General features: G+C 58.4%; 1 protein-coding gene across 1 annotated transcript in view; it reads left to right on the top strand.

Moving 5' to 3' along the window:
* Positions 1–12,922, top strand: part of MEGF6 (multiple EGF like domains 6) — a 99,771-nt gene that overhangs the window by 14,743 nt on the left and 72,106 nt on the right. The window contains 2 exon segments of the mRNA XM_023515142.1: positions 779–888; positions 9,707–9,811. Coding sequence (XP_023370910.1) covers positions 779–888; positions 9,707–9,811 — 215 coding nt within the window.

Below are 12,922 nucleotides of genomic sequence, written 5' to 3'. Positions count from 1 at the left end.
TTTTTGGTTGTAGCCATCATTGTTGTTTGGCAGGCCCGGGATGGATTCGAACCTGCTACCTTAGGTGTATGTGGCTGGCGCCTTAGCTGCTTGAGCCACAGGCACCGAGCCGCTCTGACATGTTTCATTTGGCCTGTGCAAGAGCCCTGGCTTGTCCCATCTGAGCGGGAAGCAACCACAGAGCCCTGGGAAGCCCCCCTGCTGCCTACTCTGAGGCCTCCCCCTTGACCTGGGCACACATGGGGCCTCCTGCCGCTGCCCATAATGGCTTCCTCCAGGTCCCCTGTTTCCCCAGCTCAGCTCTGTGCTCCGAGGTGGAGGATATGGCCATGACACCTGTGTATGGGGCCCACTCCTCATGGACACTCCAGGATTGTCCACTCATTGATGGCCTGAGAGCCTAGGGTCTGAATAGTCCAGCCCGCCCTGGGCACCTGGGGCCCACTTGGCGCATTCTGAAGTGATGTTGGCTTTCCCCAGATCCTCCTAGACTGGCCTAGGGCTAAGAGCCAGGTGAGGGGTGGGATGGGCAGCTTGGAGCAGGACCGCCATGGGCATGGGAGGGCTGGGCAGCGGCAGAGAGGAGGCACAATCCAGGGCTCGGGCCCCGCCTGGGGCCCCAAAGGAGCCTGACTGGGCATTGACCCCACCCTCAACACCTCAGCCTCAGCCTGCTTGGCTGGGAAATAGATGAGGCAGAAATCAGTCTCGGGCTGGTGAGAGCCAGATGCAACTGGGCCTGCAGTGGTGAACACTGGCCCTCTCTCTTCTCTTCCAGGACCATCTACTACATGGGCTATAGGCAGGTCTACACCTCCGAGGCCCGGACCGTGCTCAGGTGTTGCCGAGGGTGGACCCAGCAGCCAGGCGAGGAGGGCTGCCTCTCTGGTGAGTGCCTGTCACCTGCTGGCTCTGCCAGAGGGCGGGGGCCAGTCAGCTGGTGTCTGAGCGCCCGACATTGGGAAGGCATCTGAGGGAGCTGTGTGGCCACGTGTTGGTGTCTGTGGCTTAGGCTCTTCTGAGGCTTTTCTGGGGTCCACCTGCTGTGCCATGCTCAGCCCCAGGTCTTGGGGTCCTTCTGGCTGCTCTGTTCTCAGAAAGGCCCAGGAAGAGGGCAGTCAGAGCTGGGCAGTGGGCCCTCAGCCTCTGTGGGTACAAGACAGCAGCTGCTTCCCCCATTCCCTTGCTGGCGTTCTTGGGTGGATCTCGCATCCAGGCCTCAGTCTTCCCATCTGCTGAAGGGACCTTCAGTCAGTGCCTCAGTCAGGCCAAGCCTGACAACACGGGTGGGACGTCCTGTGGATCCAGCCCCATTTGGGAGCCAGTCCGTATGACCTCATGCAGGCAGGTTCGGGTGGGCTGCGGCCCAGAGGCAGGGAGCGGGCGGGAAGTGGGGAGTCAGCTCTCGTCAGGTGGCTCCCAGCCCTCAGCTTCCTCAGAGGAGTGGTACTCCCTGGGGTGCGCCTGGCTGCAGGGGTGTCTGAAGGGAGGGGCAGGTGTTCCAGCAGGTGAGGTTGCCTGGGTAAAGGCATCAGCAGCTCTCCCTGGAGGGGTCAGCTCAGAGGTCTTGGGACTCCGTCCTTGTCCCTGTGCTTTCCCTGAAAGGTCATGGGGTGAGGACTATGCTATGGGGTGTGTCTAGGGTCATGTTGCGAGCCCCTGTGATGGGAATGGGACTCCAACTCCAGGGGTCCGTGCTGTGGTGTCCCTGTGACCCCAAGCTCCCTCTTCACACATGAAGCATGAAGCCTGTGGCTGGGAAACAGGGATGGAGTTACTCGTCCTGAGAGAACGCCAGTGGGAGAAGGGGAGGAGAAGGGATGGTGGGGGTGTTTTTTTTCCAGTGGAGGAAGTGACTAGTTCTCTCCAGGAAGGGAGGAGAGGCAGGAGGGAGAAGAAGGCAGCTTAGGGCACTGGCCGCAGGGCAAGGAGGGGGTGCCTGCCAGCTGCAGCACCCCCCACAGGGTGTCCCAGCCCCCACAGTCCAGGAGGGTCTGAGAGGCGGCTTCCTCTGCAGTTTTCTGACAGAGACTGATGCACTCCTGGCCCTGTGCCTCCATGTCTGGAGGAGCAGAGGGTGTGTTAGGGGGAGCAAGTAGGGGCAGGGCAGATACCAGAGCCTGCTTTCTGCTCTGGGGTGGGCTCTGGGGCTGCCAGAGGTGGCTGTCACAATGGAGTGAAATGATGAATTGGTGCCGGAGCAGGAGAGGAGGTGGGCCAACCTGCTCCCTCGGGGAGGACATGAGCGGGCATAGGCAGGGTGCTTCTGGGCTGGGGGAGCAGGACTCAGGTGCAGCTATTACAGGTGGGGGTGTGGTGGCAGCACCCGGCCATCCTTGTGACCTTCAGGCCCTGTGCTGGGGTCTGGAGACCCTCACGTTCACCTTGTTTAGCTGACCATCCAGAGCCTACGGGTGTGGCCTGTGTCTAGATGCTGGGCTGGCCTCACATCACTGGAGACTTGGGGACTGAGGCCAACGCTACATCACAAAGGGGCCACAGCAGGGTCTGGTGAATGTGACGATCTCTCTGTGTCCCTAGTGTGGCCCTACGTGAGATTTGGGCTCCACTAGCTGGGCACCAGGCTGTCATACACCCACAGGACCCTTGGGTATTAGAACCCTAACCCTAACCCTGGCAGCTCTGCCCTGGGCTGCCTCTGCTGGAGGGGAGGGCTTGATCCAGCCCGGGGCTGAGTAATACGGGAACAACCCCAGTGGGCAAGGGAGAGGTCTTCCTGTGGGGCAGGTGTGTAGGATAATGGGGGGAGGTCTCAGCCACTGAGCCTCATCCTGGGGGTTGTGACACTAGCAGGGTCCCCCTTGGATCTTGGGCTTGAGCTTTGGCTTTTAGTTGTGTTTTTTTTGGTGACAGAGTCTTGCTCTGTTGCTCAGGCTGGAGGTCAGTTGTGTCATCATAGCTCAACTCCTGGGCTTAAAGTGATTCCCCCATCTTAGCCTCCGGAGCAGCTGGGACTACAGGCACCTGCCACCACTCCCAGCTAGTTTTTCTTTTCTTTTCTTTTCTTTTCTTTTTAGACTTCCTTTATTTATTTATTTATTTATTTTTATTTTTTTCCAGTTTTTGGCTGGGGCCGGGTTTGAACCCACCACCTCTGGTATATGGGCCCTACTCCTTGAGCCACGGGTGCTGTCCCCTGGCTAGTTTTTCTTTTTCTTGTAGGGTCAAGGTCTCACTCTTGCCTAGGCTGGTCTCAAACTCCTGGCCTCAAGTGATCCTCCCACCTCAGCCTCCCAGAGTGCTGGGATACAGGCATGAGCCACGGTGCCTGGCCAGTTGTTTGTTTTTAAAAATTCATTTTTAGCACAGATCGACTTTATTTTACTTTTCTTCGTTTGTTTTAATGATCCCTGGAAAGCTCTGTGGTCTGGCTTCTCCGGATGCACGCTGTCTGCCTCGTGTCTGGGTCCCAGCGTGTGGCCAGGAGGCGTGCACAGCTGATGACAGGCTGCCAAGAGCCAGTAGGGGGTTTGGGGGGTGGTTGGGGGGCTGCAAGAGTGTCGGGGCTGAGTTGGGGCCAGTAAGTGGTCCTGGCCCAGGCCTTTGGACCTTACTACACCACACATGGGACATCTAGCCCAGGCAGGGAAGCTGGCAGGGACCTTCCCTCAACTGCCGCTCTCTGGGGACAGGGCACATGCCGTAAACCGTAGGCCTTATGTTCTGTGCAGCCTCTGTCTGGCCTGGCTTCCGTCCTGAGGCTTGTGTGTGAGGTCACTGGGCTGGCCAGGGCTGGGGGCTTTCCTAGGCATCAGGGAAGGGCTCCAGCAGGGCAGGGCGGGGAAGAAAGGGTGGCCTCGTGGGCTCTGGCCTGCCCTAACTGAGGACTGGGGCCAGTATCCACGATAGGAGGGGTGCCCTGTCTGGTTGCAGTCAAGAGAGAGGAAAACACGGCTCAGCCCCCTCCCTGCCCCTCAAGAGCTTTAGCACTTTGGTGGGTTAACCTCGGCAGGTGCCTGGCCCCAGCCACACCTGCCCCAGGCTCCCTTGCACCAGCCAATGGAATGGGAAATGCACAGTGCAGAGGATAGGAGGTTTCCGGAACACCCACCCAGAAGGGAGAGGAAACCTGAATGCAGAGCCACAGCCCAGGAGGTTCTGGGTGCAGCTGAGCCCGTGGTGGGGAGGAGGAAACACTCCAGAACCACCACGCAGTGGAGGCAAGGCCTGGATCCAGTCCACAGCGGCCCTCGCTCCACACAGCCCCTGAGACTGAGTCCTTGGCCAGGGGGTGCTGTCCCCAATCACCGTTTGTGCCACTACTACTCCTGCTGTTAACAAGAGTCACTGCAGCCCAAGAAGTCTCTCTCTGCAGCTCCTCTCCTGACAGCAGGGGCAGTGGGCACTGTTTGAGCACTTGCTGTGTACTAGTGCCACGTAAAGGCTCCACGTGAAGTTACTCACGTACCCAATGTCTCCTACCAGGTGCTGTCACGGAGCCAGAGCTGGAGGCCTGGGCAGGGTGGTAAGGTGACCAGACGTCCCACTTTTGGCAGGACAATCCCGATTTTTAACAATTTGTCCTGCATCCCATGGCATTTTTAAAAAGTCCAGATTTTTGGAAAGAATGCATGACAAGCTAGGGCATATAGACCAAATTTTCAATTAAGAAGCCTCCCTCCCACCCCCGTCAATGGTATCCTGCCTTACCAATGTTAAAATCTGGTCACCTTAGTCTTGGGGTGACAGTTTAGGGGTCCTAGCAGGTGCAGAGATCCCAGCCTCCTCAGTTCCTGGGAGTTCTGTGTATGTGGGGTCAGGTGACAGTCGGAAGGAGCTGCCTTGGGCCCCTGGCCAGCATGTCTGAGGGTGTCCAGGCAGGACAGGGTCCTCTGAGCTCTCTAGGGCTCTCCCCAGCCACGGATACAATGTCAGGGCCACCTGTGGAGCCCTGTGGTGTTTGTGTGGACATAGGGGACGTAATGCCTGAGAGGATGGCAGGAGCCTGGTCAGCGTGTTTCTCTGAGAGCCACTGAGTTATTACTGGGCAGGGCGGCAGAGCCTGGTGCCACTCAGCCCTGCCCAGGCTGCTGGGCTTGGGCCCTCTTCTGCCATTATGGGGTGAGTACTTTCTGCTCAGGGATTCTCTGAACTCCAGTTTTATCCCAGCCAGGTGACATGTTTTGTCTGGACCCTCCTGATGTTTCAGCCATAGTCATCCTGGGTCCTTGCAGTACTGTCCTGGCAGAACCTTGGGCAATGATCCTTGGAGTGCCTCAGTAGGTGCCTGGTCTGGCAGCTGGACCCAGTCCCTCCCCACGTGCACTGATGTGGATATGTGTGGGACCAAGGTGCCAGGGAGACGCTTTCTGTGGTCCTCTCCTCTGACTCTCCACTCAGGCTGGGCTCAGGAAGAGGGTTTCAATGGACGCTGCCCTGGAGTTGGGCAGCCTTGGCACCTAGCAGCCTTGGCACCTAGCTGGCGGAGGCCTGGGTTTGGGTCCCATGTCCAGCTGCCAGCCCACCAGGCAGACAGTCACTGCGGGTCTTCCTCCTCTCCTGGGTCGTCCGGGGGCCCTATGGCCGCTGCCCCGTCTGTGTCCCTCCAGGCCTGGTTGGTGTCCCTCTGGCCTGCAGAAGGCCACAGTGGATCCTGGGGTTCCCCTTTGCTTTCCTGTCTCTGTCATTTGCTTTTCCTTTTCCGTTCTGGCCACATGTCAGCCCAGCGCCCCAGCGTGGGAATCAGCTGAGCTGGTGTCCCAGACCCTGGGCTCTCTTGTCATCCACCGGATGGCACGGTGGGGCCCCAGGTGGGTGTGAGTACTCATCCCCATGGATGAGTGTGAGTACTCATGGATACTGTGCACTTGGGCCCCTGCCCATGCTCGCCCCTCAGTGCACAGATCTGTGCACATGTGCACACGTGCGTGTGTGAACCGACCCCCACACTCACACATTCTCACTAACATGGCCATGCCTACATGTGCTCACTTGAGTGTGCACAGCCCCCAAATACGCTCACATCCAAACACATGCTCACACCCTGTGCTTACTCATACACTCCGTGCCACACGTGTCCATGCACACTCACGCCTGCATGGAGCTGGTGGGAGTCCCATGGTGCCTGGGAGTCCTCAGGGACCTCCAAGCTCGGGGATGAGGGTCGTCCAGAATATTACCCTTGACAAGTGAAAATTGCCCGTGACGGAGCTTAACACGAATGTCACCATTTTCAGAGGGATACTGAGGCTCACAGTGGTTAAAAGTGTTGCCCTGTGATAAGCCGGCTAATAAATATCAGATCTGGAGCTTGAGCATGTCTTGCAGCCCAAGCTGATTCTAGGGGCAGGAGGGGAGGTTGGGGTGAGCAGGGGAGGTGTGTGAACACTGGGTCCTGGGGGTGCCTGGCCTGGCCTTGCCCCACCTTTCCCCCACAGGCCACCTCCACCTGCCCTGGCATTTCTCACACTCATGGGTTTGGACAGTTGCTTCCAAGGTCCCGGGGCCCTGTGGGTGCAGCCCCTGCCGAACAGCCAGAGGGAGGCTCCCCCCACAGATCCTCCCACGTGGCTTGGCTTCTTTAGTGGCTTAAAGTAACCAATGTTAAGTATAAAACACTTTGTTGCTCAGAAATCTGTACGTCATTTGGTGAAAGCATATACCTCTTCCTTCCTTCGACCCCCGTGTGTTGAGTCATTTTAGTTTCCATTTTCAAGTTTCCCACCTGGTCATGCTCTCTGCCCGGCCTTTTCCGCACATACAGGGTGCTCTTGGACGGTACTGAATGTCCTGGTCAGAGCAGGGCTCTGGTGCTCACCACTCTTCTCTTGGTGGGAGTTTGTCTCCTGAGTGCTGGCTTAGTTCACACACTGTCGTCTGGACTGTCCGCTCACAGGGTGCTGGGACACACTGTCAGTGCTATTATCGGTGACAGTGGGGAGGGTGGGCCTGCTGCCTGACGCTGGTGTCCTTGGCTTCCTCCCACACCGGCCCAGGTGCTCTCCTGTGGTCCACCCATTCTCCTGTCACTCTGCACTGGGTGTCCACTCTCTCTTGGGCCTCCACTCCCACCCACCTAGAGTGTGGACATTTCTATTCCATGACTTCAGCAGGCCTTGGGCTTCCTTCTGTGGTGTCCTTATCTCACAGCCTCCCGAGGGGCCAGGAGCACCCCAGGAGCGCCTTTTCTTTGTTTCAAAGCCTTGTGGTGTTTTCCCACCTCTGCAGATGGTACCGCATCCTTCTTGGGCCCTGGCGCCTGCCCTCTCCCCACAGAATATGAACAGATGACTCATGCCTGGCCCCGCCTGGCCACTCAGGTGCCTGTTCCCACTTCATTCCCTTCTCATAGCAGCTGAGGAGCACCTTCTGAGTGCCAGTGCTGGGCACGTGATGGCAACAAGTCAGGGTGGTGACTGTCTAGGGACCTGGGCTGGGCGGGAGGTGAGCTGTTACACCAGAGGTGTGCTGGCGGGCAGCTGCAGGCAGACTCAGCCTGGTTTGTATAGGGGCCCTGGGCAGGCTCCTTGAGGGCGTGCCATTTGGGGAAGAGACATGTGTCCCAGAGCAGCCTGCTCAAGGTGGGCCCCTGAGGGGTAGGACTGAGCGTGGTGGGGCAGGGAGTGAGGCCTAGAGCTAGGTGGGGTCTGATGCATAGGGCCTGGGGGCCATGGGGTCAGTACGCTTGCCTTCCACTTGCTTGAGAGGTGGTGTCTTCAGCCAGGACAACCATGAACACCACCCCTGGGTTTTAGAAGGGCCTGCCTTCTCTGTTTCTGAGTCAGGCAGATGCTTCTGGGGGTAGGGGAGAAGGATGTGAGCTGGGGCAGAGGGAGCCTAGAGCTCCAGAAGGATGCTGAGAGCAGGGACGGGGACCCCTGGTGGCCACTTTGCCCCAAGCCGGGAGAGTCGGGGCTCCCCGGAGGACTGGCACCAGCTCCCGCTCCAGAAGGCGGCTGGAGGTCTTCAGGACCCTGCAAATCTTCCTAAAAAATAAACACAACTGGCTGTCGCCTGTGGCTCAAAGGAGTAGGGCTCTGACCCCATATGCCAAAGGTGGCGGGTTCAAACCCAGCCCCAGCCAAACTGCAAAAAATAAAAAAAAAAATAAACATAACTGATATTCTTTCATTGGAAACGCCCAAGTCAACAGGTTTGGGCCCCCAGTACTTGGGACACTGATGTTTCCTGCTATTTCCTGTTACACAGGCCCGGTCAGCCCCTCAGCCCAGGGGGACTTCCCTGTGTTGATTGTGGGTCACAGCAGCTTCCGTCTGGCTTCCCTGTGGCCCAGCCCCCTCGGACTGCAGGTGTTTGGCTGGAGGGGCCTGGGTTTGGACAGGTGTGACTGAAGGCCAGCTGGGATGCCTACAGGGTGGCCTGAGAGCGGGGGGCCACCTCTGGGACTGGGTGGCCGTGGTTTCAGGATGGCGGGAGAAGCAATGCCTCTCTGCACTGGCCTGGCCAGGTGCTCTGACTCCAGACACCTACACTGGAGATTTGGGCTTGAGCACTGGCGTAGGCCCTGGTCAGTCCTCACTGTGTGGCCTAAAGCTGGGTATCGACCTGCTCTGAGCCTTGGTTTTCCTCACCAGCACAGCATTTGGGCCAGAAGCTCCTGGACCCACAGCCTGGCTGTTGTCCTTCCCCTTGTCCAACCCCACTGTACCCCAGGGTCCCAGGCATTCTGGCCTGGCAGGGTCCCTCCGTCTAGCTGGAGTTTCCAACCTGCAGCCCACGGCCCACACATTGACTTGGGGAGGGCTCTCTTGCTTACCTATGGTGTCCAACACCATGAGAAGTGTCCCCAGGCCTTTTCTGTGCTTTCACCTTTCCTTAGTGTTTGTGTCCTCGCTGTGTGGCCTGAGGCAGCTCTTCTCCATTCTGGCAGAAGAGAGAAAAGGCTGGACTCCCTGGGCTAGGGCTTTCCTCTAGGCCCTGGCAGGGTGTGGTCAGTGACGCACAACCTTTCTCTGAGCCCAGGAGCTTGGGTCCTCTAGGGTCCTGGGCTGCAGGAGGTGGCCCAGTCGCTGTTCTGAGCACCCCACAGGGGGAGGGAGCAGCCGGCCCTATTGTCATGTGCAGGGTGGGGGCTGCAGGCAAGGAAATTGGGGCCTTAGCCCAAGGTGGGCACCCGCTGTGGGGAGCCCGCAAGACTGTTGGGGATGGTCGGCTGGGGGGCTGCCTGCCCAGCCGTAGCCTCCTGCACCCACATACCCCCACCTGACTCACTGGCCTAAGGGAGCCCCTAGGCAGTTGGGGGCTTTGGGAGAGGGCCTGGGAGCAGAGGCTCTCCTGTGGAGGAAGAGGAAGAAGAAGATGAGGGAGGCCTCCCTCTTCCCAGCCCTGACCTCCTTCTCTCCCCAGGTCCTATTGGCCTGGGGTGTCTTGGCCCTCCCTGGGCCAGCCTTACAGATTCTACCATGTGGGCTTGAGAGGGTGCCTCAGCCAGATCCCAGCCTCCCTTGCAGCTGTGGGCCCCACTGTCTACACTGCTGCTCTCCCTACCTCAGCCCCTTTCCTCCCCACCCTTTATTCCTCCCCACCTCTCCTAGAAATGCCCTTGAACACTCTAGTATTGGCTGAAATGAGAGGGCTTTTACTACACTCAGGGGGCCACCCAGCCCTGACTGGTGGTGGCCACGGCTGAGGCCACCAGTGGGAGCTGGGTCAGTGTGTGAGGCAGGACGGGGGTCGGGGGGCAGTGACCTGATGGGCTTCCTCACACTTTCTCTCCTCTCCACAGCCCAGTGTCATACTGGCCTCTGTTTCAATGGTGGCCACTGCATGCCAGGCTCAGCCCAGCCGTGTCGTTGTCCACCAGGCTTCCGAGGTCCCCGCTGTCAGCACGGTGAGTGGAGGCCCCTTGGGTACCAAAGCCCTGGCTGTGGCCAGCCTGTGGGCACAGGGCAGAGGGCAGGGGACATATCAGTGGTGACAGTCCCTGGACAGACAGGCATTCTCCAAGCACATTCTCTATCCCTTCACCCCGCTTCCTACAGCGCACTGAGGCTGTTGGAAGGGGTGAACCCGGAGAGACCTGCTCTCAACAGGTGGCTCAGTGCCTCACAGTCTCGGAGCAACAACCCCCCCCCCCACCCTGTGCCCAACCTGCTGTTTATGGGCAGAGACTCCCACCCCTGGAGTGGCTGGAATCCTGGGGTCCCGGCTGTATTGCCACTGTTCTTGAGTGCTTGTTGGAGCTGTCATGTAAATTGCAGCACATTTATAATCTGGGAGTCCCTGCAGACCCTGACAATGAAGCAGCAGGAGCCGTGGTTTTCTGGGGAAATGCTTATGGGGGACTGATCAGGGACAGGCTGAAAGTAAGCGCTTGGGTAGTAGAATCTGTGTAAAGAGCAGCGCGTCTAACACATGGAAAGTGGACAGAAGAGCCTCTGCAAACCTTGGCCCTGGGAGGTGTGACCTCTCTTCCTCAAGCCTTCTGCTCTGTGAGTTTCAGAATTGCTCTTGCGAGGAGCTGCTGGGGGCTCCTTCCTTGTGGAGGCCGTGGCAGGTGGGACATCCAAGGGCATCTGAGGAAGAAAGGACCTTCTAGCTGCCCTCTGTGGTCGCCCAGTGTTTGGGTTACTGGCTGGCTGTCCTCTGTTAGCTCGGAGGGTCCCTACTGAGTCAGCGCTAGCGCTGGTTGCTTCCCGGAAGCTGAGCAGCTACAGGGCTACCGGGCCATGGGGCATGGTCCCTCCAGGTCCCCTGGACTGTCACTGCTGAGTGACATCCAGCCTCCCATCCTCACCAGGCTTCCCTGTGGTCACTCTGAGCTATCTGGACATGAGTAGCCCTGGAGTCCCTGCAGGATGGAGGCTCTGGCCTTCATGCTTCACCTCTTCTTAGGAACTTTAATTTCGGCACAGGTGGGGAATGAGAAATGCCCCCGGGGCCTTTCCTCCTTCTTCCTCAAATCTTTTTGAAACAGGGGTACTTGACTTCAGTTTTGTGCAAAAATCCTGAGCTGCCTGTGCTAGGTAGATTTGGGACCTCCTAGAGCTGGCTGCCTCTGGGGAAGTTTCCAGAACAGGCCTGTAGTAAAGAAAATTACCCTGTGATCTCTGCTCCTAGGGGAGGGTGATGAAGAGGTGACCCTGGGGTTTAGCCTGTCCTGGTCAAGTCCCCCGGGAAGGGCTGAGGACACCTGACTGCCACCCTCAGAGCTAGCTGCCCGCCCCCCTCGTCCTGTCTCCCACCACCCTCCCACCCCACCCGGTCTTCACTGAGGGCCCAGCTCTCAGCCCTACTCCATACTGAGCAGCCACCTTCCCCCAGAGCCTGACACCTGCCTCCAGGTACCAGGAGGAGGAGCTTGCAGGGCTGATGAGGGCCTGGCACCTGGTCAGGGAACATTGTGTCTGGTGGGGGCTCAATATCGAGCAGAGGAGAGGGCTGGGGAGTGCTATACCTCCGGGAGCTGGGTGTGGCTATGGGGGCTGGGTATGGCCATGGGGCTGGGCCTGGTGGTAGGGGGCTGCCAGGTATCCAGGGGATCCTGACCCTGTCTACGGCAAGCACATGCTGAGCCCAGAGTCACATTCAGTGCTCACTTCTTTTTTGGGGGTGGGCAGGGGACAGAGTCTCATTTTGTCGCCCTTGGTAAGCACAGCAACCTCAAACTCTTGGGCTCAAATGATTCTCTTATCTCAGCCTCCCAAGTAGCTAAACTACAGGCACCTGCCACAACGCATATATATATATATAAAACTTTGTTTTGTTTTGTTTTGCAGTTTTTGGCTGGGGCTGGGTTTGAACACGCTACCTCCGGCATATGGGGCTGGCGCCCTACTTCTTTGAGCCACAGACGCCGCCCTTATTTTTTTCCTTTCTGTTTTCTTTTTAAGAGACGAAGTCTTGCTCTGACTCAGGCTGGTCTTGAACCTGTGAGCTCAGGCAGTCCACCTGCCTCAGCCTTCCAGTTGGGCCCTCACTTCTGCTTTAGACTCATGAGGTGCTCAGAGCAGCAGCCCCATTCCATGGCTGTGGTGGGCACAGCCTGGTAGGCACGGGCAGGGCCTGGAGGTGGCAGCTCCTTCCTGGCACTGAGCCAGGTCTGTCTGTGGCGCCTCACAGAATCCTCACTTCAGCTGCCTGGTGAGAGAGGAAATAGCTGCTGGCAGCTGCTGGCCACTTGGTGGGTGAGTGGCAGACCTGGGTGGTAGGCAGGCCTGTCTGAGGGAGCCTGACACCTTCTGGCCACACTGCTTCCAGATGTAGGATCTGGTCTTGGTCAGGGGAGATCTGCTTTTGGGGAGAGAAGGGCAAGGGTCCCAGACAGGGTGGGCTTCCTCACCTGGGACCACCTGGATACCCTCTAGGTGGTAGACTTCCTGGGAGAGTGACCAATCAGGGGAAGATGTGGCCTTCGGGGATTGGTGAACAAGCTGAGGGGTGGCTACTTGGCTTCCTCTGTAGGCATTTTCCTAGAAGAAGGGCTGGACTTGCAGGGCTGCCTGTGCAGGGCTGTGTGTGCAGGGCTGTGTGTGTGTATGTAGGGCTGAGTGTGTGCAGGGCTGTGTGTGCAGGGCTGTGTGTGTGTATGTAGGGCTGAGTGTGCAGGGCTGGGTATGTAGGGCTAAGTGTACAGGCCTGTGAGTGTGCAGGGTTGTGTGTGTGTAGGGCTGAGTGTGCAGAGCTGGGTGTGTGTAGGGCTGAGTGTATAGGCAGGGTTGCTTGTGCAGGGCTATGAGTGTGCAGGGCTGTGTGCAGCGCTAAGTGTACAGGGCTGTGAGTGTGCAGGGCTGTGTGTGTGTGTGTAGGGCTGAGTGTACAGGGCTGTTTGTGTGCAGGGCTGGGTGTATAGGGCTGAGTGTGTAGGGCTGTGTGTGTGCAGAGCTGTGTGTGTGTAAGGCTAAATGTATAGGGCTGTTTGGGTGCAGAGTTGTGTGTGTGTAAGGCTAAGTGTATAGGGCTGTTTGGGTGCAGAGCTGAGTGTTCAGGGCCGGGTGTGCAG

The sequence above is a fragment of the Otolemur garnettii genome, unplaced genomic scaffold (genome assembly GCF_000181295.1).
Source record: "Otolemur garnettii isolate 467f Iridium unplaced genomic scaffold, OtoGar3 scaffold00067, whole genome shotgun sequence".
In the NCBI taxonomy this organism is placed as follows: Eukaryota; Metazoa; Chordata; class Mammalia; order Primates; family Galagidae; genus Otolemur; species Otolemur garnettii.
The sequence above is the reverse complement of the archived record's forward strand: the minus strand, read 5'-3'. Positions and strand labels throughout refer to the sequence as shown.